Source organism: Symsagittifera roscoffensis, chromosome 4 (assembly GCF_963678635.1).
Source record: "Symsagittifera roscoffensis chromosome 4, txSymRosc1.1, whole genome shotgun sequence".
Taxonomy (NCBI): Eukaryota; Metazoa; Xenacoelomorpha; order Acoela; family Convolutidae; genus Symsagittifera; species Symsagittifera roscoffensis.
In genome coordinates, this window is record NC_087065.1 from 37,802,975 (window position 1) to 37,830,622 (window position 27,648).

The 27,648-nt window shown below is 34.1% G+C and overlaps 1 protein-coding gene across 1 annotated transcript; it reads right to left on the reverse strand.

The window, feature by feature from the left end:
* Positions 1-181: 181 nt before the first annotated feature.
* On the reverse strand, positions 182-26,902 carry LOC134844868 (uncharacterized). Its single transcript, XM_063861686.1, has 24 exons — positions 26,816-26,902; positions 26,403-26,501; positions 23,948-24,031; positions 23,706-23,743; positions 23,564-23,628; positions 23,006-23,096; positions 22,811-22,853; positions 22,702-22,745; positions 22,583-22,629; positions 22,307-22,442; positions 21,838-21,921; positions 21,543-21,598; positions 21,022-21,314; positions 17,900-18,070; positions 17,397-17,555; positions 17,115-17,175; positions 16,867-16,966; positions 13,624-13,870; positions 13,072-13,392; positions 12,922-12,999; positions 12,779-12,836; positions 12,606-12,633; positions 605-732; positions 182-350 (listed from the first exon to the last, which is right to left on the reverse strand). Exons 2-24 carry the CDS (start codon positions 26,443-26,445, stop codon positions 182-184), a joined length of 2,544 nt encoding a protein of 847 aa, XP_063717756.1. The 5' UTR covers positions 26,446-26,501; positions 26,816-26,902.
* Positions 26,903-27,648: the final 746 nt, after the last annotated feature.

Below are 27,648 nucleotides of genomic sequence, written 5' to 3' on the forward strand. Positions count from 1 at the left end.
ATTTTGGAACCTGATTATACCTGATTATACCTGATTTTGGAACCTGAAATAAATACATTGTGCCAACTGATAAGGCAAGGTGAAATAAAAAGTTGTCTTCCGTACATTTAAAATCATGAAATCGACAAGTTTGAATGAAGAAAGCGAAAAAAGTGCCCTAAAACCGCAAAATTGATCAAAACTACAAAACGAGCTTGATTTTGTAATGATTACTCTCTTGATCTGTTTCTAAAATGACGTAAATAGTATGTCTGCTTTGATTCTGGCGTTCCTTCACTAAGTCCTGGTTCACAATTGAGAGTGCCTTCAAAGAGGCCCCTGAGATGAAGTCCTGGTTCTGAGATGCCTCCCTAGTTTTTGAACACTTTTCTGCTGTGCACTCTCTTATCTGCTGTTTTATTTAGCCCTAATTCGCTAAAGGCGAAGTTTTGTAACTTTTTTATCATGAGATCTTATCCCTAATAGAACTTGAAATGTCTTTTTTTTAATGAGAACCACATCAATTTGCAAATGTTGCATCTGAAAAAACCATACTTGCTTGCTTAATTGTTTTACAAACTAAACTAGTCTTGCGCTGAATGTATAGGAGAAAAGTGTGCGATGCCTGTGAACTGCCCAACACAGGTCTATCATAAGTTCGATGAGAAGTTCCAGGATCTCCTGATTGTCTTCCATTTTGTTGAAGATAAACAGAATCGATTCGAACAGAGACTGCAGCATCTTCTTCAGGAACTAACACAAACACAGATAAAGCACAAAATAATTACCCGAACTTCAATTTTGAGTGCGCCAAAAACCTGCCAAAAAATCAAACGAAGATAGCCGGTTGCAGTGCAACTAGCGCAAAATGTTCCGACCACATTCATAGAAAAACCACAGCAATTTTTTTTTAATTTTGGCGCCGTTTTTTGTGTGTCTGGGGCAAATGAGAGAACTGAACAAGCGCTTAAAACATTTAAGAACTAGGCATAACCGACAACAATTGTCTTCGAAAACTGAATCACAAAACAGTAATAAAAATTCAAAAAACGAAAATTTTAATTTTTTTTTCTGATTTTTCGCACAATGATTTTCAGTTTTTTTTCTAATTTGATTGCCAACAAAGCTCTAAGTGAACTAGTTTTCCATCCAAAGAAATCATGTTATTCGCCCAAAGAGCCAATTTTAACATAGCGAACATCAATCGACTCAAACGCTATACTCGCTCGAAAAAGTTCAAAACTCACAATATAACAGTAAATAATAAATTCGTTTGCAAAGAAGGGAACAGACTTGAATATTTGTTACAAAACTGTAGTATTGAAAAATACTACACACACACACAAAAGACAATTGTCTTAATTGTTTATTTAACGACCCAATTCTAAATTGGAGCGTGCCATTTAAATTAAAGCCTCTTTTTACTAAATCAGATATTGACTGATTTACTCTTATTAGGACTATAAAATCTTGTTGTGAAAATCCACTCCTTTTTAAATACTTGTCCAATTTTTCTCATTTTTTCATGCTCAATATTTTAAAAGGGCGGCGATTATTAATACGTCCCTTTTAACTTAACTTGAAACAAACTGGATAAATATTTAGCAGTCTTGCCGGCTGCACTGAAATTCTCCTTGCTTTGATTATGCAGAGGTGCACCTGCAATATGATGCATCAGAGAGAGTAATATGAATTTTTAATAAGACAAACTGAAGGCTGCGGTTTTTATCAAAGGGGACTAATAAGTTGAAGATATTTGATTTGAAAAAATCAAATAAAAACTAGTTGAAAATTCCCTTATTAAAAAGGGAGAACAAAGGAGCAGGTGAAACCTGAAAAATTAAAGATTGAATCAGCCGCCGGTTTATGCTTATGAGCAAAAGGACTGGCCTGAAATCTTCAGTGTTTCATTTTGCTCAGTCAGCAGCAAGTCAGTTCTCTTCAGTCATATCTTTTAAAAATAAATAATTTTTCTTTTCTGCCCTCACACTAAAATTAATCTAGCCCTTTTCACTTATAAAAAGAGAATAAATTCTCATTTTAAGTTTGATTTGAAAAATTATAAATCGAGATACTCGAGATACGCACACCCGAGGAAGTCTGGACTACAAGTACCCAAAGGACTACGGCAAGACGATTCAGACGACCCAACCAGAAGTGCTGACTTGGACAAAATCAAGGGCAACCATACATACTAATCAGCCACCGACCTTAGTAAGAAGATAAAAAATTGATGAACAAAATAAGATTAGCTCAACCTCCCCTCATAGGTATATTTCTTTAAGCTGTTCGATTCATTTATATAATCTAATAACCCAGTGCTCTGTATCTAACCAACTAATTAATTCATACCTTTTCTAACTATTGTTTCTACTCTACTTTTTGTCAAGACAATTTGACGATCTAAGGTGAGACTTATAATTTAGGATAAAATTACTAAGCATTCAACCAGCAATGAGCGCTTAGTAAAACTGGTGCGACCGCAGCAGAGAACTACTCCTTAAGAAATTCTTTTTCCAACAAACTAGAAACAGCTTTTAAAATTCAAAAAATATATTATTATTAGGATCTGTGAGTATTTGTCAGATTAGTTTCCAACCTCAAAAAGCCAGAGACAATGGGTATCTTTCGATAGAAACACAATTTCATTGTCTTCTACTTGACAGATATTCCTAGTAGGGTTCTTGCGAAATGCATCCCCTGCGCTAGCAGTCGCCCACGATATTCCTCCATCTCGAGGTCTATTAGACGGCTTTCTAACGGACATTAGCTCATGAACTTAACTATTATCTATTATTATAATAATATATAAAATTTCTGAAAGAATCGTTCTCTGCCTAAGTCCGCTAGTAAGATATACCCGTTTTGTCCAGTAATCCACTAAACTTTTGCCGAAACTTCAGTTTAAAGTTATCATCACTAAAATTAACGAAATTCTGTATTAAACTAAAGTGCTCAAAAACTTATTAAATATCTTCAATTCTTTTTTCGAGGGGGTTAAGTGGTCATATGTGCGATCTAAGAGTACTCTAAATTGTATGATAAATGGATTTCTTCATCACATTATCTCAAACCATCCACGCTTGTTGCTATTTATCCTAATCCTTCATCAATTCTCGAGGCTTATCCTCAAATTTTCTTAAACTCATTTTAATTCTAAACACCTTAACGTAACGTAAACCTAAATCATCCATCAGTAAAGCTACCAATTACTGAAACTAAGGAAGAAAATAACAAAAACCAAAAAGGAAGGAACGGATTTGAGTGTTTTTTGATAAATCATTAGTTTTTTTTTGACACAGTTTAAATATACACCTAATTAACAATAAGATTACGCACTAAAACCAATCTTAAACGTTAACCACATAACACCAAACACCAAGTTTTAGTTTCAGCACAAAAATATCAGGTTTTACAACAAAAACTAAGTTTAAAACACTGACACATCCATTTTATATTGATAAAATAGGTTTCATATGATAGCATAAGCAATAAAAAATTGATTTTTACCAGCCAAAATTTTTGGTTTCAGTCTAGGTTTCAGTTATAGGGTCAAACGTTTCAGTTAAAATAAGTATAGTTTCCGGTCAAAATTTTAAGTTTCTGTAAACGGATTCGGGTAAAACAGCAAAAGTTGAACTAGTCAAACCCAAATTTGGATACCATAAGTCAAAAACCTGGTCTTAAATGGTACGTTTTTGTTAGTTTCAGGTTTCAGAACACAAAAATTGAGTTTTTGGTCTCAAAATTGAGCTCCGAACGCCGAATTTTGTCTTTCTAGAGAAAACTAACGGTGTTAAAACCCACCAAACCAATTTTCAATTTTGGTTCCTAAGGCTGAAACGTACGTTTCAGAATTGGTGTTTTTGGTTTAAGACCCAAAAATCTTGCTTCCCGAGAAAAATGTTTGTGAAATATTGAAAGATAATAAGAATCCTTAATGCACTAACAAATTTTTAAACTCAAAAAACTTCTAGAAGGTGTTAGTTTGAGCCCTCAAACTTATAGTTTCAGAAAAATAAAATCGTCGTTTTAGGCTGAAATTTTCATCTTTTTGGCAATTTTATTGCTGAAATAGAAATATATTAGAGAGACCAACCTAAATTTCCAATCTCAAAACTCTAAAACCAAGTGGTCAAACCATAGTTTCAGTTCTAGAAATCATAGTTTCAGCCCCAAAAACTTAGGTTTCCGCAAACAAATTTTTGATTTTGAAGTTACAAACCTGTTCAAAATTCCAATTTACACTAGACCAGCTATCAAAAACCAACTTTTTATTTTCATGCACCGAGTTTGAGAGAGTTTAAGAGTTTTAAGTTTGAGTTTTCAAAAACTAAGTTTAAGATATCAAAAGATTCGGTTTTCTCAAAATTTTTTGCAAGATAAAGCATAAACTAGGTATACTAAAGCTTCTAGACAATTTTAGGATAAAAAAACTCAACTTCAGCTATCATAGTTTCAGGTTTCAGATTATCGTTTCAGTCAAAAAATTTTCTAAAATTTAAAAAAAAAAAAAAAAAAAAAAAAAAAAATTAAGTTTTGAACCAATAATAACCAATAAAGGCATATAGTTATATTGTTAACCATACCATAGCATCAATAAAACTTCACTTGAAGAAAGTTTCAGGTTTCAGTTAAGGTTTCAGCGAATAAAAAACTTGAAAAACTTAGAAAAAATTTTAGAACATTTTTTTTTCCAAAGAAATTTTTTTATTTCCCTATCTTATTATTAATAACCTTTGTTAATATTCAAAAATTCCTAAGAGGTTTTCATTACTCTAAGACATACTAATCAAATAGTACAACTAGGCTTAAGAAAAAGAAAACAAACATCGTGAAATCAATGTCAACACATTTTAAAATTGACGTCAGTACAATAAATTTAAAGCTCAAATTAGGAAATAAAGTCTCTAACATCATATGGTATATCACTAACACTGAAAAAAATCATATTAGTATACTAGCAAAACACCCTAACGAACATAAACACGAATTATACGTCTTCTTTTGTCGATATACTCCAGAAATTGACACAATTCTTCAGCAATCAAAAATACCAAATAACACAATTTGTATACCGGAAGAGCGATTAATTGCTTCACTCCTGATTGCTTTTTGATATCATAATATACCAAAGCACAAAACTACTTGCATTTTAATCATTTTTTATTGAAAACACAAAATTTTCCTTAACAAAAATTTAAAATAATAACAAGTTCATAAGAAAAATTTAAATAATTTTTATATTGTTTATCATTCCCTAGATAAATATTTATGTCCCTAAAAGGATGTAAAATGCTATGACCAACTTTTATCAAGTAAATACAACAGCATTTGATTTAAAACTAAAATTAAAAAATAAATCCACAAAAATTTTTTGGTATATCACCAATATCCAAAAAGATCAAATCTCAATTTTGTCCAAACACCCACACAAAAATATTCACGAATTAACCATTCTCTCCACCATCAATACCCCAGAGATAACTTCTATTTTAAAAAAGCTTAAGCAGCTCAATAGCACTATTGATCTATCTAACAAAAATTCGCATTCATTGAACCCAGCAAACTTGATTGTAACTTAAATACAATTATTTCAGTCCGAACAATTGATCAGTACACAACACATCCAAACCCTTTATATATTGTTAACAAACTTTGAATGATTTAAACAAAGATGGCAAAGGTAGTAGCATACCCAGATTTAGCTCTCGAAAAGTTTACCGGCTTAGATCCGAATGAAGATGCAAAAGATTTTCTTGATATAGTAGAGAAAAAGATAGCATTTTCCCTAGGCACTAGACCAGGAGACGCAGGTGACGAACAAGACGCATATGATAACAGACAAAAAGCCTTATTTTGTTCAATATTAAGAGGTCCAACCGCTCAATGGTATCAGGGATTAGCAGCAAACTTACCTTGGAATGATATAAGAGATCAATTCATAGATAGATTCACTGATGATAAAGATAAGTATAGGAGACGAATAGAAGCAGAAAACATAAAAAGACAACCTGATAAATTCATTAAAAGCTACATACATAGATTAAGCACCGCAGTAGACCGTGGATGGCCTAATCCAACTTTTAATGATGATCAAAGAACAGCAAAGAAAATGGAATTCTTTGTACGTGGCTTAAGCCCGCCAGGCTTAAAACAAAAGGCTCATCAATTCCTAATTGAGAATCCACCCGCAACATGGCAACAATTAAAAGATCGTATTGCTACAAAAGACTTAAGTTTTGCAATAAGTAGTGAGTTTATCGGAACAGCATCCAGTAGCATAGATAATAAATTGGAAATAGAGGGAATAAAGGATCAACTTAAAGAGTTAACAGGACTAATGAAGGATCATAAAATAAACGCAGCTTATAATCCACATGAGCATAGAAACAAACAAAACAACCCAATGTTTTGCAATTGGTGTTGCATGTCAGGCCATACGATAAGCCATTGCTTTAAATATAACGATCAACAGGAGCAAAATTATAACTCGCTTCAATTAAGAGAGAATTCAAACAGAAGTCACCATAACTATTGCAAGAGTAGGTCAAGAGTAGACAACAATTTCAATGACATAAACTCTCAGCAAGAGTTCAGGCACTTGTCATACTTCAATGAAAGTTCTCAATCGCGTGACAGGTCGAACAGTAAGAAACACTTCAACGAAAATAACGATAATCATTCACCTTACCAGATCCACAACTTTAGTGATGATGACATTCCAGGAGACTATACCGATAATGAGTGTGAACTTGTGAATTTAAACTAGATCAGTCTCCGTCTGAACCAAAAATACAATTATATATTAACTTATACCAACATCCCGTCGGAGACAAAAATAAAAATTACGGTTTGGAAACCCAATTTCTACTAGACACTGGAGCAACATGTTCGCTGATTAATTTTGACAGTTATGATCAATATTGTAAAATACAGCCTCTACAGCTGAATAAATCAAGATCAAACACAGTTGCTGTTAATGGAGAAAAGCTTAAACTTATAGGTTAAACCAATTTTGACTCAACTTTTGGTACAAACACTGATAATCCGGTAAAAATCAAAGCATGGATTTCAGCCGAGAACGGATGCGATCTAAATATATTAGGAATGGATTTCATTTCTCACAACATTAAATCAATAAATTTTCCAAATTTAAACTTAGAATTAAAAAAATACCCAGATATAACAGTTCCTATCAGTATTATAAGAAGCAAAAGTTATCCATATCTAAGCTTTTATCAAAATGTACTTCTTGAGAAAAATATAACTATTGCACCAAAATCATCCCGCGTAATTTCAATTTCTCCAGCAGGCATGGTTTTCAAATTAGGAACATCGTTTAGAATTGATAAGTCCTTAGAACAAAAAGGCATCAATGCAAAAAGCACTTATTGTAGGAATGAAATTAAGTCAATGCCTATCGTACTAAAAAATTCCAGAGAATCAAAAGTAGATATAAACAAAGGTGTAATAGGCCAAACGTTTGAAAACATAGAAATAAAATAAACCCGTTTCTTCGTGCTTTAAAACATTAATTTTCATTAAAGCTTTTAAAACGCTTAAAGTTTTGTGAAGTTTACCAAAATTTTGTATACTGAGCAGTAAACTTTGTTTAATCTTACTAAAAAATTAGATTACGATTATTATCCTACAAATGTACTTCAATGAATAGCGGTTCTGTATGACACCCAAAAAGATATGCCAAAATGCATGAACACGGATTTAATTCTTAACCGAGATCAAAAACAGTCAAGTACGCTAACAATTTTGGACCAACCTCAAAATCAAATAAAGATAGAGGGATCGGAACCCAATGGCTCAGACAAAAAAGTTTTTCGACTACAACATATTTGCAAAAAAAATTGCAAAAGGCCAGGAGTTTAAAATATTACAGTTTTACGAGTCTAAAATAATTTCATTTTCAGGCGGTTTTATTAACTGAAAATTCACTATTACACTTAAGGGAATGACAAATTACCCTACGTACAATAACGAGAATTAATAGAGTGAAACCTTTGATAAAAGAACTAGCCAATGTAAAATTGTAACAATCCCATTCTGCGAAGTTAATTTGCACCATCGGATTCCTCTTAGGGCCCAAGTAGGGACCGATGACATTAATTATTATCTTTGTAGTTTTCAAGTTACAAAATGCAAACTAGAAGAAATTCATCAAAAAGGGAAATATCACCTCCTTTCTTCTCAACACATTGAGTAAAATTTTCATCAATATTCTTTATCATAAAATGGGCGAACAATGTTTTTCGACCCGACCCGCCGCAGATTTATGCCAGCATTTGTTGGTGGCTTCATGTAGCCTTTTTAAAATTATGGTACCATATTCTTTCAACAACGCAAGTGCTTGTTGGTGGCTGTATGCAGCCTTTGAGACTCTTATGATTCACTCCTCACAATTTGGCCAAAATATCAATTCGGTAGTTCAAAATCCACAACATGCACGCATTTAAACCCTTAAAAACAACAAATTTTCAGAAGCAACTGAAAATTAGACTGCATCATCATTAAGTTTGCTTACGTTAAATTTTTGCATCATAAAGTTCAGGACGACTTTTTTGTACTAAAAATGTGAACATGGATTGATGCAGGAGATTAAAAACGAAGAAGAATTATCACTCTTATGTTTTTGAATATTATACAGTTTGCAATTTGTCTGTTTAATTTTCCTTTTCTTCGATATTTCATTTCGATTTGATTCTAATTCAAGTCTTTTCTATTTTTTATCAAAAAATGAAACAAAAATTGCTGGTTATGACAACCAGGTGGACATACATTTAAGATTAGGGGTTAATTAATGCCCAAATTTCCAATTTTGCTTAAACTACATAAGTTTAAAATCTGGCTTAACTCAGTGTTGTAAAGTGCTTTATTCCTGTGGTTAATAAACACCATGATCGTCTTTCTTGATTTGTATTCCTGTGGTTAATAAACACCATGATCGTCTTTCTTCATTTGTTTTCCGTGGTGGGTTTGTGTGAAACCACAAGATTATATTTTCCACCTTTTATATATATATACAATTTTACACTTTGTCCTTCATTGTCCAATCATTTGATAATTAGCCTTAATATCCGAATGTAATTCGGGATTTTGAATATTTGGTCATTTTATATTGATGTTTAGCAAAATGGAATATGACCCAATTTTAAACTGGAACTGCAGAAATGCAGACCCTGCACCAGAGGAATTTAAAAGAAAGCTGTCTCTCAGGAAGAAACAACGGAAACCGGTAGCAGTTCAATCTTTGTCAATGGACGACGGGTTAAATAAGAACCCTCGCAAATTTCCCAGTTTAACCCAAAGATTGGAACTGCAGAAGTGCAGAGAAACCAAATTGGATACAGAAAATCCAAAATATATAACGAGTTTAAAGTACTCAATAAAGGAAAATTATAACAGATGGAAACTGCCATCGTTCATTGAAGTCGTCAACTCAACGACAATGGAAAAGGCGATGATGCCTATCGACTTCATAACCCAGCCAGAAGTGGTTATAAAGAACGAAAACAACTTCTGGAAATTAAAGAAGAGGGAGGAACACAGCTACATCCTCAAGGCAGGAGGCACGCAAGTCACCATCCCGTTCGAGGGAATAACTGCTTTTCCGAACCATGTAAAAAACAGACAGGAAAAACAGGACGACATTCAACAACTTACGGACGGAATGAGCAGACTACGAATCAAGAACAAAATCAAAAAGAAGAAAATCGTGAAGTTGCAACAAAAACTCGAGGCTTCACAGAGGAAGATAGCGATCCTCAGATCATACAACGTGGAGCTAGAAGCCGGAAGGAAGCTCTAGATAAAACCTAACTTATATTTATAACCTTTTCATTCGATGTTCTTTCTAACATTTTATAACTATAGTATTTAACCATTAAAGTGTTTAAATTTTCACCATGGTAACTGTAAGAATCGAACAGCTTAATTTTCTAAAAAAAGGGGTGAGTTGTAGTATTGAAAAATACTACACACACACACACAAAAGACAATTGTCTTAATTGTTTATTTAACGACCCAATTCTAAATTGGAGTGTGCCATTTAAATTAAAGCCTCTTTTCACTAAATCAGATATTGACTGATTTACTCTTATTAGGACTATAAAATCTTGTTGTGAAAATCCACTCCTTTTTAAATACTTGTCCAATTTTTCTCATTTTTTCATGCTCAATATTTTAAAAGGGCGGCGATTATTAATACGTCCCTTTTAACTTAACTTGAAACGAACTGGATAAATATTTAGCAGTCTTGCCGGCTGCACTGAAATTCTCCTTGCTTTGATTAAGCAGAGGTGCACCTGCAATATGATGCATCAGAGAGAGTAATATGAATTTTTAATAAGACAAACTGAAGGCTGCGGTTTTTATCAAAGGGGACTAATAAGTTGAAGATATTTGATTTGAAAAAATCAAATAAAAACTAGTTGAAAATTCCCTTATTAAAAAGGGAGAACAAAGGAGCAGGTGAAACCTGAAAAATTAAAGATTGAATCAGCCGCCGGTTTATGCTTATGAGCAAAAGGACTGGCCTGAAATCTTCAGTGTTTCATTTTGCTCAGTCAGCAGCAAGTCAGTTCTCTTCAGTCATATCTTTTAAAAATAAATAATTTTTCTTTTCTGCCCTCACACTAAAATTAATCTAGCCCTTTTCACTTATAAAAAGAGAATAAATTCTCATTTTAAGTTTGATTTGAAAAATTATAAATCGAGATACTCGAGATACGCACACCCGAGGAAGTCTGGACTACAAGTACCCAAAGGACTACGGCAAGACGATTCAGACGACCCAACCAGAAGTGCTGACTTGGACAAAATCAAGGGCAACCATACATACTAATCAGCCACCGACCTTAGTAAGAAGATAAAAAATTGATGAACAAAATAAGATTAGCTCAACCTCCCCTCATAGGTATATTTCTTTAAGCTGTTCGATTCATTTATATAATCTAATAACCCAGTGCTCTGTATCTAACCAACTAATTAATTCATACCTTTTCTAACTATTGTTTCTACTCTACTTTTTGTCAAGACAATTTGACGATCTAAGGTGAGACTTATAATTTAGGATAAAATTACTAAGCATTCAACCAGCAATGTGCGCTTAGTAAAAAACTCAAAACAATTTTAAGTAAGTCCTCTTGGAAGAACAGTAGAAGGCCAGTTAGCTGCCTGTTGAGTCTTCATGAGCAAACAACAAAGAATACAGCTCAAACTCCGACAATCAAAAAGTTCATCAAAATTTCGTTATTACAATTGTATAGATCCAGTATACGATACACATTTTACTTAAAATATCTGCATTGACAAATAAATATATCACCAACTAATTTTTTGCCAAATCATAGAAACGATTTAATAGTTTTGAGTTTTTCTTGTTGTGGCTCGTGTTTCGCATCCTGAAATTGCGTTTATTATTTGGGAATACATCAAAATGATATTAATCGCTAATTTTTTCTTTGATTAGTAAGGTGTGTGGGTGCGGCTTTTGTTATGATTTTTGATATTATTTTCAATAATTCAAATTTATGGAACAACCTGACGTAACAGAACTTAATTTTTTTCATTTTCAGACAGTCTGTTTTGTTTTCGACAAATTGAAGCAGTTTTGAAGTTGAAGAGTTTTTGATGTTTTCAACTTTTCGGTAAAATGGTTGTAGTACCAGATGGATATATCAGTAACACAAAATGATTTATTGGTTCAATACAAGTTTTGTAAATGATTAGAATTTGGTTTCGAGTAAATAGTTGAATATTTACGAATATGCACCTTTACCCAGATGAAGCCCAAAATATTCTGGGGACAATTTGGTCCAAGTTTAGGACTTACTATTTTTATCCTGGTTGAGATTTATTTTGTTTTCAATCAACCAAAATTTACCACGTTCTAAGTAATTTGCTTTTGCGTACTTTCCATTTTTTTGTAGGAAACTAGGCTACAATTATCAAACCGGTTTTTCTTGATACTGGAAGAAATTTTTTGAATTCTTTTTAAATCATTCGAATCACGTCTCATTGTCAAAATGTTGTCGCGCCTGATTTTGCATGGGGGAAAAACTAAAAAACTCAAAAAATATAAACTTTGGCAGAAGCGGATGATTTCAACATCTGGCCATGCAATGCCGCCCCTATTTTTTTTTCTTCAAAATACACATTTCAACAATCAACCCTATGATTTTGTCTAATATTTTTCTACCAACTAAACTTCTGAGAAAACAAGCTAAAATATTAGAAAATTTCAAACAATTTGAATCACACAAAATTTTTTCGGCCACACTCCCATTTTTGTTGGAAGAGGAGAGTGGGAACAAAAAAAACGTTTGTTTGAATCAAATTTTTCGAAAATTTCCGATACTTCAGCTTGTTTTCTCAGAAGCTTAGTTGCTGAAGAAAAATCTAGACAAAGACTTCGAATTTGCAGCTTCCTCATTCTACTTGAGAATTTCAAAGTTGCAAAATGTTTCTCGGAACTAGAATAGATTTACTCTAGTTGTGAGCTTGGTTTATTTATTTAACAGCTGAACAGATCAAACCTTGAATCAAAATGGGCCAAAAATCTCAAAACTAGTAAATTGGGAAAATGACTTGTGATTTTTGTTTGTACAAACCCTGAGGCAGACATCGATGTTCTTTTCCCTAAAACAGAAACCAAATCTTTATTTCATAAATAAAAATATCATAAAACATGGAACAAACTAAAATAATTTATAAGTTTATAGGTCATTTATCTTATCTGTACGCATTTCTTCAAAAACATTGATATGATTCAACTGAAACAAACCTCTCGCTTTCGGTCTGCTTTAAGAAATCTCGGATACTGTTCAAGGACTTGTCAAGCTCTGAAACACGCGACAATTTGATAACAAGAATCTCCAAAAATAAATAATGTAAAAGTCTCATTTCGATTCACAAGTTCTCTCTTACCATGAGGTTGGATGAAATCTTTTTCCATCAGAAGTATTTTAAGGGTGTCGGGTAAATTCAGTAATTGAGGCACAAACCCTGGAAAAATTCATCACTTTTATTCAGAGATAATTTTTTCAAAGAACAAACTATGATGCAACTTCATTGAACCTTCATTCATCAGAATTTGGGATGAGATTGAGAAATCGATGGTCAAGTTGCACTGAGAACTTCTGCCGCCGTCGCTGTCGTCGCGTTTAAACACGTCAATGGCCCAAGAAGAGAAAGGCCACGTGACAATTTTGGAGTTTTCACGTGGTCTAGTGCCCAGGATCTCGTTCACTTGCAAGAGGTTAAGTACTTTTAGCTGGTACTCCCCGTTGCGAGGAAGCACTTCGTCGAACAGAGGCATGACACAGTAGCCGAGGATCTTGAAATGTTCCACGTTGTCAGTCAGACACGCTTTAGTCAGCAGGTCCTTGTAGTCAGTTGCTAGAAAAACAACAAACTTTTTACAAAAAAAACCTACGGACATCAGATTTTATGCTCAAAAATCGAACTGTTCTCTCGGTTTGTGTGTATTTCCAATCAATTTCATATCACAATCTTTCTGTTTGGTCGGAAAATTAGATTCGACCGATTCAAAAACCATCAAGAAAAATATCCATTAACTGCGCTACTTGCTCGCCGTTTCTTTTCAAATTAAAGACATGCATGCATAACCTATTCTAGATCTGCGCAGTTCAAACATGAGGTAGGGCAGATTTTTCTTCCACTCGTTTGCCTGTTTATCATCTTCCAATTCGATGTCCACGTGGCATCTGTTCATGAACAGGGACAGGTGGTCGGGGTCAGAAGAGGTCAAGGACCTTTTGTTGCCACTGTTGTTCGAGATGACCTCTACTACACTGTCAAAGCTGTCGCCTGCCCACGTGGGACAGTTGGTGTAGGGTCGAACAAATATCTTCGGCTATATATTAGAGGAACATTCGTAAGTTTTTCCAGAATTAAGAGAGTAAAACGATGGAGAGTTATTGTGTTTTACTGTTCAGGCCACTGAAGGTGGGGAGCAGCTTTGTCTTTGTGTGTGTTTTAGTTTTTTTTGCCGCAGGTACCAAAAATCAGGTACCAAAAAAGTCAGATGTTGTTTAGTGATCAACGATATTGATGCCCTATCAATCGACCAGGGGCGGATTTAGGAAGGTGCGGGGCGCGAACACCTCCCTCAAGGGTTCGACCCCCTGCCAACCCAAAGGGTTCCCCTTTGTACTATTTTGAGATATTCACTTTTGGTTACACACCATAAAAGTTTTAGAAAAAGCTCAATTTGTTGATCAAAATTTTAGAGAAAGTGCCTAAAAACGCAGTTTTTGGCATTTTTTTACAAAACTTTGCCTGCGGCGCAGAAAATTTGGCCAAAACAAGGTGTTTTGAAAAGTTTGTAAATGTCAAGAAAGCATGTTTGACGAGTTCAAGTTTTAACTTCTTTAACGTTTTAACTTCTAAGACATCAGAAAAAAAATTCGAACATTTTGTTGTAAGCTTTCCGATCTTGCGGTAATTGAACTGAAGCTAATTTACTTTGCTTTCCAAAAATCACAGAATTTAAGCAAAAACTTTATGCTCGGGTGTGTCTCAACATTTTTTTAAGGCTAAATCGAGTACCAAAAATAAGTTGGATATAACAAGTTAAAGCCATTTTAGCCATGAGTCAATCAACATTACATACCTGCGAAACATTTTACCCGGTGTCGGAAAATTTCCCTGTGTAGTATAACTTGCAGTGAGTAAAATGAGCAGGTAACTTAAAAGTTGTTGTTAATTAAGCTAAAAAAATCAAGTTTTTGCTGCAAAACTATTCGTAAATGTTTAGTATATGTGCTTAGTCATCAAACACTCTACAAATTGAGGGAAAAAACATTTTTGGGAAATCTTTAAAAAAATGTTGTGACAAATTAGGCGTTGTTAACTTCATTCAGTTAAAGTTTATGTCAAGCTTAGCTTACTTTTTTTATGTATACAAAAAAGTGACTCAAATTAAAAACTGTATTCATGTTTTTGTTTCAAAATTAACTGTTGTTGAAACATTACTATTTGCAGAGCATTCAATTCTTGGAATAATTTTTTCTTCAATTTTTACATAAAATCAAGTTCAACAAATAAACGTCAGATTGATTTGAGTTATATATAATACAAAAATTTTGACAGTGTCCCTAAAAACCGGTTGGAAAATTTTGATTTTACTTTAATTACAAAATGTGAAACGTGTAGAGCAAAAACTCTTAATAAAATTTTAGTGAATTGAAACTTCAAATAGTTTTTTTTTAAAAAATTTAGAAATAAATCAAGAAAAATAATTAAAAAGTAATTAAAAGTAATTTTTTTTTTGAATTTTTCTTTTAGTTATAACTGATTCATTTTGATGTTGTTCGTACTTTTAAGTTTTTCTCTCTACACCAAGGACAAAAACACAAAATGGATTGAAAAAATGAAAAAAAAGTTTTTCTTTCCTCACTAAAATTGTGGTAGAATCTTCTGTACTACCTGCACAGCAGCCAGTGTATTTTTTTACAGAAGCCAGTGTGTTTGTGTATTTTTTATATTGTAGAATGAAGCATGAAAATAAAATATTTGGAGACTAAAACTTTGAGCCAGTTTGAATTAAACAAAATTGCCCAACATTCAGTAGAACAAGAGTCAGTGAACACAAAGAAACAAAAAAAAGACATCTTTGAAAAAACCTCAATTTTGGAATGGCCAACAAATGAATTATATGGCCTTGTAGTTCAGTGAATTTCAAGAGCAATTTCTGATTGGTAATTTTTGATAAAAACAACCCAATGTTAGATAACACTAATTATTATAAAATATTTTATTCCGCTGGGAAATTTATAAATTAAATTCCAATTACGAAGCTACAAATTGATCACGCTTTTTTCGCGTTATTTCAGCTTTCATAATTGGAGAGTGCATTTTGCGTAACTTTTAGCGAATGAACTTGAATTCGAAAACAAAACGAAAACAAAAATAATCACGCAGGCGCAGTCTTAGGGGTGGGGAGGCGTTGATGTTTGTTTGGATGCCCACTTTCTCAAGGCTTCGACCCCTCACCAAGCGAAGGGTCCCCCTTTGATATTATTTTATGACATTCATTTCAGGACTAACTCATAATTTTTCAAAAAGCGTCAATATATACTAATTTTGATGGGGAGCGCGCGCCAAAACGCAATTTTTGGTCAAAATTTTCGAAAAATTGCCCTAAACGGTAAAGTTTTACAAAAAGTCGAGCAAAGTCGAGCAAAAAAAGCATCACAAGGAACCACAACTGCATTTTGTGACTTAAAAGCGGATTCTACAACAAGGACGCTCCCTTTGTTCTTTTTTGTGCTTTATTTTTCGATGATCGTTTCCGACAAATCCAGGAACATACATACACAAACTTGCGCGCCTATCCAGTGAACAGTTTGGCCTCAAAAAATTTTTGACCACCCCACCCTCACCCTCAAGATGCTAGATCCGCCCTTGTCATCATGACCTATATAAGAGTCTGAACTATGTTCATCGACTCTTCAGCAAGTCTCTAAAAAGGGTCATTTTCATTCACAATAATCAATGCCACTATATTTGGGTCGCAAACAGTTCAATCTTCAGCATTTGAAAATTGAACTTGGCTCTTTTTTCTTCCCCAACCCTACCTCACACAAACATGAATTTTATGGTATTACGAGTAGTTTTACAATGTTAATTATGAAAACAAAATATGTTTGTCCTGCCCTAGTCAGTCTGCGTGTCAATTTTCTTGACAATCGGACAATGTGAACAGTTTCAAACATAAAACTGTGCAGGTGGGAAAAAAGGAAAAAGAGCCTTGAACTTCACTTCGAAGATCACTCAAAATAAAGCACTGCTCAAAAGGCTCACATCACAATAGGTCAAAACGATAAAAATTGAATGACTATAACCTACATTTTCGAGGTCTTGTCGTTCCCGCGCTGTCAGAGTATTTGCATATGCGATGCTCAGCGAGGAGAAAACAAACTTAGGAGACCCCTTCAAGATCGATTTGCTGAAACGAACATTAGAGGGGTAAATTTGAACTGCGCTTTTTTTTTTACTTCAGACATGCATTAGAATTCAAATGTAGAGCAATGTAGTCTTAGAACTAGGCCCTCCCAAAAATGTCTGGTCGATTAAAAACAGGTACTACAAATTACCTTTCCATCGCAAATGAAGGCTGGATATCCACAGATATTCTGGTCATCTGAAAAGAAGCACCTGAAACACGGCACACCTTTTAATATAATATTCTTTGTCGATTGCGCAAGTTAATGGCCGTGATTTTTTCCTTCGTCCTTTTTGTTGCACCAAAAAACTAAGTTTTTGACACAGTTTTGATTTTGAGCAATACACCCAAAGCAAAACAATAAAAGTGGGAAGCTTAGGGCAACTGCAATTTTTGCCGCAAATGTGTTCAAGTTTTCGAAAAGTAAGCATGCCTTCTGTTGAACTGAATGAGGGGAGGGGTGTCTCTCCCACCCCATAAAAAAGTCCCTCCCCCTCCTGGTGGGGAACCTGCTCCTGTTGGGATTGTGTGGATAATCTTGACTCCGCATGTAAAGTTGTCAGTTTCTTCTTGGCCAGCAGAGACACGTTTACTAAACAGATTTTTAGTTTTTAAAGCATTTTTTCCTGATTAATGAACCACAAATATCTTCAGCAAGTAAAAGCACTAGTTAAAAAGTAAAGTGAAAAGTACATGTCTTTTGAAAAATACAACAGTAAAAACATTAAGGTCTTCATAGGTATTTCGCAACTCTTTTTGAACATGCTTAAATGCTTTTTGTTTGGTGATTGTTTTCAGTAGAAGGTTTTGTGATAATGCTCAGCAGAAACTTTCGACACATTATTGCATAAACATTTTTAAAGACTTGTCAACCGTAACAATTAGCAAAATTTAGAGTAATTTGGAGTAATTGCTTAATAATGAATTTTTTCGAACTAGGGTGTGAGTTGTTCTGATTTCTTCCCAGTTCATCGCCCATGCTGGCTGTGCGGTTAGTCTTGCTTCCTTTGAACTCTATTCGACCCGCCAACTCAACACTGACTTCGTTCAGACTGATTCGGGTATTCGTCTTCGAATTGAGAGCCGAGTCGTAGGGGAAAGAAATCACTAAACAGCTCAATCTCAATCCAGATATTAAATTTCAATTTTTGTGAAATATCACCAGCGGATTTAGGGGGGACGCCTTTTTGGCCTGCTTTTTGGTCAAAATCGGGTCTTTTTAGTGATTTAGGAGAGCTCAGAAAATCAATTTGTTCGACTTAGAAAAAAAATTGACAAAATTTTCGAAAAGTTTTGAAAATCCACCTCCCCCTCCCTCAAGAACCTAGATCCGCTTTTGTGAAATATCATAACCAAAATTTTTAGACTTTGGTACCCAAAAATGCCATGAAACTGAGAATAGTGAGATTACCGAAGCAGACTGAAAAGTACAGAAACGGTTCGGACGGGGTACAAAAACGCCTTGATAGTTCCATCCTATTCATACCAGACTGCTCGTAACAGGGCAAAATCCCGAATGTTCTGACAACAATACAGGAGTTTGAGTTCAGGACAACAATACTTTCCGAATGATAGTAAAAATATTTGTTAAAAACTGCTAGTTAAAAAACGAAACTCGTCTGGAGAAAAAAATCACCCGAGCACAAATATTCCGTCATTTTCTTTGAAAATTGTCGAAGCACAAAAAGTCTTGCTGAAAGAAAGTTGCGTCACTAACGTTAATTACCAAATATGTTAAACATGTCCTTTGAATGCAAACTTCGGCTTCCGAAAAAAAGAAAAACTTTTTTCCTTCTGAACATTGCTTCCATCTGTTTTTCTCATTGTTACCTCTTTTGAAGAAAGTGATAATTATTTATGCTTAGGGTGTACTATATAAAAAAACTATTTTGTCATATGCTCAAATTTAAAAAAAGTTTTTTTTTACCTGGGATCAATTTTTGTAAAGTTACGTGTGTTTGAAAACTGCTAAGTTTGCAAATGTCGGATAATTAAAGCGCAAAAATATACGTTTTTATATTACGCGTTATTGGAAAACTAAGGTGTTCCTAATTGAATTGAGGCCAGCAACTTAGTCCTGTTAAACAATACGAGACGCTAAACACACCATTTGTGTTTTACATAGCGCATGAGAGATATAAAAAAAATAAAAAGAAAAAAAAAGAAAAAAATGAAAACGAAACCTTCCAAGTGGCCATTAATTAGCCCAAAACCCGGCTAATTTCAAATTTGAACAAAGATAGGCGGTTACTGTGCAACTAGTACAGAATGTTCAGACCACAGTCTTTGAAAATCTACGAAACGTTTTTTTTTTTTTCAAACTAGTGTAGTTTTTTTCTGCGTGGAATGATAAAATTTTTAGCTCAGACACATCCGACAGTCATAGTAATGAAGGCAAACAGGACAACAGTTGTTAGACAAAAATGACTAAAAAACATTAAGCATGAAGAAGGTTGCTCACTCGTTTTAATCGCTCGAATTTGACAAATAATCAGAAACTGGTTTTCCTCGAGACTGGTAAAAACTAAATTTTTCAATGTCGTTCGAATCACGGCTGAAAGGGCTTTAGTATGATATATCTATCAACTCTCTTCGATGATTATTTGTGGTGCTTGATTTTGCGTGTCAAAGAAGCAAAACCCTAATACACAGTTCCTTCTCACTATTCAAACAGTCGGACCAAAAATATACTATCTCGGGTAACTAAACTTTGTGTATCAAGTATATCTAATAATATCTGAGTACTTAACGATAAGTAAACAGGAGAACCCATCTAACGCTTTGGGTAAGTCAAAACGTAATTTTTTAGATGATTTTAACAATTTAATGTTGAAGTCTCAAGCATTAGGCGGCAATTAACACTTGAAATTTTATTGTCGCAGTTTTAGGTACCACAAAAAATTTCAGCTTCAAAGTAAAGGTGAACAAACTAACTATTGTGAAAACGTTCGGTCTTTGTAAATCTTAATGCAAAATCACGCATTCAGCCATAATAACACGTTGAACCACAAAAAAAAATTAAAAAATTGAATTGTTGTAGGGGAAAGGGGTGGAAAAGAGTCTAAAAATCATATCAAGACACCATTGAATTGATATTTTGGTTCCAAAAAGTCAAACTCCGAAACCGATCGATTTGAAACGCTAAAATTACTTGGAGACGCTGCAGACCAAATCAATACTGAAATTATCAGAAATGTAAATAATACCAAAGCAGCGAACATTTCATGCATAATTTACAAATTTAATCAAGATTTTTTTCAAAAAAATCTAATGAAAAAATTTAATGAAATTATTCAATTCATGCATAATTTATTCATTTCCTTGGTCTTTTTCACGATTCTAATAATTGTTTTATCAGTTAGCCCGTATAAATCAATACGAGTTAAGTTTTTACTGTTTTTCTGCTCTTGGACACATTTTGCAGTTAAGCCATTCTGCATATTACTCCGCCTCCATTGTTTTTTTTTGCTCTTTAGCTATTTTAAGCTAATTTAACTAAATTAATCTACTTAAGAAAATACAAAGTCCTGTATTTGCAGGGTTCCTTCCATTGAACTATTTTGAGATATCGATTTTTGGCTGACGGACCTCAAAATTTTTCTAAGGGCGCCTTGGGCGCCAATATACTAATTTTGAGGGGGAAGCGCATGCCGAAAAAACGAATTTTTTTGTCTAAAATTTTCAATAAGTGTCTAAAAACACTTTTTTTGGCCTGTTTTTCTAAAAATTGCCTGCGGTATTTAATTGCTGTTTTTAGAGAACCGCTTATTCATACTCGTCAGTAAGCAGACATACTATATTAACCAATCTGAATCGAGACAAGGAAGAAATCATTAATTAATATTTATTTATTTCGTAAGTTTGCTTTCTCATCTCGTTCTGATTGGTATAGTATTTGTCTGCTTACTGTCGAGTATGAATACGCGGTTGTCTAAATACAGACAGCACTCCAAAATTTCGATTAGGTAGCTTGTTTTTGTTATGGTTACACAAGTAAAAACTGTTGAGAAATAGTTCAACAAAACAAACAAACACACCACATGCCCACAATCAAATACCTGCTGGGTTCGATCCACTGTACATTGGGATTTGTACATCGGGCAAACTCTTCAGTTTAGGGTTCGAAGCTCCCCTCTCGTTTTTAATATCGTCACCAGTAGCCACCGCCCAGCACGCTATAGTCACATTGTCAAGTAAATCCGTTCTCACCCGTGATTCGTTAATTCCACATAGGCGCAGTTGTTTTCTCAGCCAATCAGAAGTGAAAGAATATGTCAACTCCCTATCTTCGCTCTCATTGGCTGAGAGTTCGTGCGACTTGCAGGCGTATTTGCGTACAGCAATCGGCTCCCTAGAAATATGAAAACTGTTTTAAATTATACAGTTTAACCAGATCCAAAAATAAATTTAATGTGATAAAGGGCAATTAGCTTGAAGATAAAGGGCTGTTTGCTCGTAAAAGTTAACCCATGGTTGTCCATACCAGCTTCATAAGTTCTTTGCGCTCAATCAGTTGGTCTTTTTACATGGTGTTTTCTTGTTAGTAAGGAGGGCGTGGGATTGTGAAGTGCTCACGTACGATATATATTCGAAGCTCTTGTTGTCCAGGAGGGCAAATACGTAGACTAGTGGCACCTGAAACACATTGCATCGAAGTAAATTTACCATTCTCGTTAAAAAAATGAAAAAAAAATACCGTTCAGTTGTGGTTGGTAGCCAAAGTTTTTGATTTTCGGGTTGTTTACTAAGCACCCCGAACTTAAAATTTTTCAAATCTTTCAAATTTGAATTGCCGATGATTTTTTTTTTCAAATTTGAAGAATTGCTGTTAAAATTAAAGGTAAACTATGATCTTTCCAATGAATGTATCTTACATCGACGTCGTGTTTTCTGATTCTGAAGAGGAGTCCTTTGGTGTTAATTATCAGCTGGTAAATGATGTTCACATTGGTCGAATCCTAAACAGACCCTCTATATTAGTGATCAAATTGACGCTAGTGAATCGCATTGCTCGGTTCATCCTCATATCTTTAATTCTGCATATACACTATGAAGAACTTTTTTGTTACAACTTTCATTTAAGCGTTTGATCATGAAAATAGAGGAAGAATATACCTAGAAGGAATGTTGAGATTTAATTTAAATTGGAAGTAGACCAATTTTCAAAATTAACAGATCCATAAACTTGAAATAATTGCTTGTAATCTTTAGTTTTTTGTCAAAGATTACTCAGCGGCTTTTCCGCATACTTTTTATGCTAAGTTGGCGAATTGCTAATTTGGTGAATTTTTTTTTGTCCGATACTTCAGCTTTTTCTAATGACGAACTTGGACATGGACTCACGCTAGACATAGATCTCTGCTGCCTGGCCTGGTCTATGAGTCTGCTGCCTGTCTCACAGATGTTGATTGACATCACCCTATCCAGATCGCGCACCCTGCCTCCGGAGTCCCGGAACTTCTTAGCCAGTCCAAAGTACCTGCGTAAATATCATGAAAAAAGTTTTAAAAGCTGTGATTAAACATTGACCAGATTAAAAAGTGGGTCAAAATGGTTTCAATAAAAAAATTGTCTGTTGGTTACACTTCTCCGTTATACAAAACTGGGGTATTTACTTACTTATTATTAGCATCGATTATTTTGTACAGTCTTTGTTGGTCGCCTTTCTGCAATGAAAAATCCATAATTAGGATTTTAAAATCATGGAAAAAATCGATGACTGTGTTTTTAAATCTTACGAATATTATTTTCCGGTTGTACTGCGTGAAATCCTCGAGAGCATCTGAAATTTGAGAAAACTTATTAGATTTTTTAGAACATCTGATTTCTGGAACTATCGACACTGACCTTTGATAGCCTCCAATGGTTTGTCATAGCCCTGCCGAGAGTTCTGAAAAATAAGGAAGTAAACAGGAAGCCATGGGCGGAGGCAAGTACAATGGGTAGAAAGAATTTTAGGATGGTCAGTCAATTATTTTCAGAGTTGTCAGTTTTATTTTTTTTTCCAATTTGATTTCTTGCAATTTGAAGAATTTAACTAACCAAGTATGTGCCGAAGCAGAGCTGTTGCTTTAACTTCTCCGTCCACTGGAACAAAGATGTGAACATCTCCAGACGAATGCTGTCAGTTAGACTAGAACGATCAATTAACAGAACAATCATTAAAGAAAAATTCAATGAAATCTGAACATTAAACATTTTTTGAACTATTTTCTAAAGTTGTTGAGGCAGACTGAAGGCCTAAACTTTTTAGGATCTCGTTACTTACCAACCCCACCCCCCCTTCATTAGCAAAAGTGAGGGAGAGGTGGTTCATTACAATGTACAAGGCACAAAGTGGTGGTTTTGCGCTTTCTTTTAATCCCCCCTCACTGCAAAATGGAGAAGGAGAGATAGGGGATTCATTACAAGACACAAAGAGGCGATTTCTTTACAAGGCAGATAATATTCGCGCCTGCCTAACCACGGATAATCAAGGAGATTCGATTTTTGAAAAAATTACGCGTAAGAGACAAAAAATTTTCAAAAGTACACACTGCAATGATTCTTAAATACATATTTTTTTCGAATCAAAACTTTTGTATTACTAAACTGGCTAACCATTCGTATTCAACGGGGTACTCTTTCTGACTCATCACGAATACATGTGGCCTTGAAATCAGTCCCTGTGAACAAAAAAGCACAAACAGCATCTAGCATCAATATGCTTAATTACATTTTATTGAGTTAAGTAAAGGCTTACCTTGTTTCCAGTTATCAGGCTTTTCCCGTAGAACCAATCTAAAATTAGCAGAATAGTAATTCAAAATGTACTAATCGAAAAACTTGTTGCTTAAACTACTCTTCATCGAATAAAATTTTGACTTACAAAAAAGAGGTATTCAAAAATAACTTTTTAAATAATAACCACTTCCGGGTTCCGATCGGCGAAATGATGCAACATAAGGGTAGGAATCAATAAAAGGATCGTTGACCTGTACTGACCTTCGGACGAGAATTGAACTTGAAATAAATCTCCGTGTTTGAATGACACCACATTTGGCTCGACCACTTCCAGATTGTAAATGGCTGAAAATCAATCGCACGAGATTCATTAGTAGAAATATACTCGTCGAAGCACAAATTGAATGTAATGTTTGTTAATTTCTTTTCGTGTAATTGAAAAATCAACGGCTCGCTTAGTTATTTCCGGGCCGAAGTTGCTACGCATTTTTATCTTTCTTAATGGTACGAGATCAGACGCAAAACTAGGATGATGAGTATATTGCGAGTTGTCTTTTAATGGCTATTATTGCGAGTGGTCTTTTGTTGCGGGTTATCATATTAAGAGGCTCAGTTTCACATAAAGTTCCGAGGGCGGTCCGCGTCAAAAAAAAACATTTTTTTTAGGCCAACAGCAAAAAATGTTCAACACAGCTTTGTGAAGCAATTTCCAAAAACTGCTGCGGTGTCTAGTTTTTAACAGCATTTTTAGTTTTTAGGGAGGTAACTATTCTGTTACTTCATTCAATTTTTGTTTTGGCCACATTTTTAATTGTTCGTTAGTGCAAGTCCGCTTTTTGCAGACGAATTTTTTTTTTTGCAATTCAGATACAAAATAAATAGGCGTTTTAAGCATTTTTGAAAAGTTATCCAGAGAAACTGAAAAAAAACTGAACTTTTGTGCATCCAGGATTACGTTATGCAAACAAAAAAAATTAATTTTTGCATGCAGTTTTTTCTTGGAAAATGTTTGTTTGAGCACAAAATTGGGTTGGCGATCAAAAAAAAAGGACAATTTCGAAACTATTTCGAAACTATTTCCAGTTTTATTTATGACGATACACCGACTTATATGCCAAAACAAGGAAAAGTTTCTTCTAAAATTCGATGACTCCATTTTAGCAAAATGTATGAAATTTGTATGATTAAAATTTTTTCATAGACTTAAATAATGGAATTGTATGATAAGCATTTTCAGTCTGTAGAAGTCAACTCGGGTTTATCGATTAAGAAATTCTGTTGTCTAATTTTATATCTATTTCCGAATTCAAGGACCTTTTTATACTGAAATATTGATAAAATCGAGGACCTATTTTACTCTTCTAACTAAATGAAACAGATACATGGTATCACAATATGATAAAAGAAGCCCGCGAGCAGTAAACTCTTGGATGAGATGTCATGCCTTAATGTCTTTTGTCATAATGCGCAAATACGACGTTGCTCCCCACCTATACATGTTCACAGATGCTAAGCGAATTTAGCGGGACCGGAAGTGTGGACGCCTCCCCTCCTCCTCAGAGATTCGACCCACTGATCTGCCAAACTTGGATGTCATTTGGTACTATTTAAAAATATCCAGCTTTGGCTATCCAACTTTAAACTTTTTTAAAGGCACTTTCGACGCCAATGTATATGTGAAAGAATGCGCGCGCCGAAAAAATGCAATTTGAAAACCCGCCTCATCCCACTCGAGAAAATCCTGGATCCGCCCCTTTATATTCATAGTAACAAAAAGTTCAACTCCAATCATAGTTTAGATACTTTTCAGCCTCACAAATTTTCTGTGTGACTCATTATAATTTTTGTTCGACCGTTGAAAATGAGGAGGAACTTTGTATTCGGGTGTGTTCTAGTTTTTTGTTTTCCACACAAGCTCAGATACCACAAATAAACATTGAACTGGGTTGAGTGGTATTTTATATTAAAGCCCTTTCATTCGCGATTCGAACCTCATTAAAAAAACCCAAATTTTTTTTCTTGTGTCGAGAAAAATGGGTTTGAAATTTTTGATTTTTCGTCTTAAAAAAATTTTGTTGAATTTTTTTAAACTATGATCGGAGCTTTCTGTGCTACTTGCACAGTAACCGGCTATCCTTATTTGCAATCGAAAATATTTCAAGCAAAAATATAAATTGCCTTTAGTGACCTAGTTTGAGTAAAACTAGCGCGCCATCATTCAATCTTTTTAAGCTGGGCAGTTCATTTATTTTAGACTCTCACATCACATTTCAAGTTTTGTACTTCATTGTTGTTTTACAGTAGCTTGTTTTAGGGACGGATTTTCTCGAGGCGAGGGGCATTTTAAACAATCTTTGAAAATTTTGTCGACCTTTTCCTAATTCGGCCAAATTGATTTTCTGAGCTATTTCAAACCACAATAATGACCCTAATTTGATCAAATTTTCTGCGCCTCTGGCAAAATTTAGAAAAAAAAACAGGACAAAAAGACGTTTTTAGGCATTTTTTGGACACTTTTGACCAAAAAATTGCATTTTCTCGCGCACGCCCTCTTTAAAGTTATTATATGTTGACACTCAAGACCCCCTTAGAAAAACAATTTGAGTTGGTCTGCAAAAAATATATGTTCTAAAATAGTGCCGATGGGTGGACCCTGTGGGTGGTCAGGGGTTGGAATCTCTGTGGGAGGGGATCTGACAAGGTTCCAATGTCTTACCGATAGCCACAGCTTTTTCAGCACTCCACTCAGTCTCCGTCATTTTCTCAGTCTCCAGTGATCTTCACTTGAAAAGTATCCCAGATAAAAACAGTTACTCTAAACATAAAACTGAGTTAAATAACCGACAAAGAAATATTATACTGAGCAATTAAACCATGCAATTGATAATGGAAAACAATGTAGTTTGGTTCACTACTTAGCTAAAACTTCTTTCACTCACTAAAGAGAAATCTGGAAAATTTAATGAGTAAAACCAAAGGTAAATAATTAGAATGAATAACAAAAAAATCTAATAATGATCAGCAAAAAAACACAACCGGCACCGCAAAACATTTATTTCGAAGCATTAGAAATCATTAGTTAACTGACATGGTAACTCTTACATGGTTATGGCAAGCTAAAATTCTAACCTGTATTAGTATAAGAATACATACAACATCAAATGACTTGAAGTTTCGAATTGATGTCGAATATAGACGACAAATATGTCATTGATGTGCTTTGTTTGTGTTTGTCAAATATACACATGGTGTTGGTACAATCATAAGTCACAAAACACTTTTGTCGTTTACAATTGTAGAAACGCACAGAAATAAAATTTGCGTTGAACATCGCGCCCTATTTTACCGTAGGTTATAGTCTAAGTAGGAACCTCTAAGACCCAATATTAGCTCTATAATTTTAAATTACTTGATGAAACGGAATATTATCCAAAACAAAACATTTTAGAAACTGAAAACTAAAACAAGACTACTCAGATCAGGGAGGAACCTTAAATGCTGCCACTGCGATTACCTTTTTATCTCTATGAAGCAGATTTTTTTTCAAAGAAATATATGAAAAAGAAATTTTTTTTGAATATCTTCAAATTTTTAAAATTTTTTGATTAAAATTATTATTAATCGTTAATCGTAAATTATTAAAAAATAGAAACTTTAAATTGTCAAATTGCGTTGACACCTTACAAAAAGTGATGTGGACAAAATTTTCGTAGAATTGTCCCAGAATCAAAAAATCATTTTAAAAAATTAGTTCGGGCCCAAAAAAATTAACTTTTGTTTTTTAGACAAAAAAAGACTAATGGGCTAACCTGTTATGTTTAAAAGATAGCGGAAATCAATGGAAATGATGCAAGCGAAAATGTTTTGCAAAACGAGGATTTAAAATTAGAAAAATAATCAGAAACAATCAAAAGGCATCAAAAAACCTCTAAAAAACTTTTTGAAAACTCGAAATAATCGGA

Coding starts and splice junctions, on each gene's coding strand:
- LOC134844868 (XM_063861686.1), bottom strand. CDS start 26,445: ATGACGGAGACTGAGTGGAGTGCTGAAAAAGCTGTGGCTATCG. Junction 21,922..22,306: donor AGCAGAGATCTATGTCTAGC/GTGAGTCCATGT, acceptor GGGTCTGTTTAG/GATTCGACCAATGTGAACAT. Junction 13,000..13,071: donor CCAAATTCTGATGAATGAAG/GTTCAATGAAGT, acceptor GAATTTTTCCAG/GGTTTGTGCCTCAATTACTG.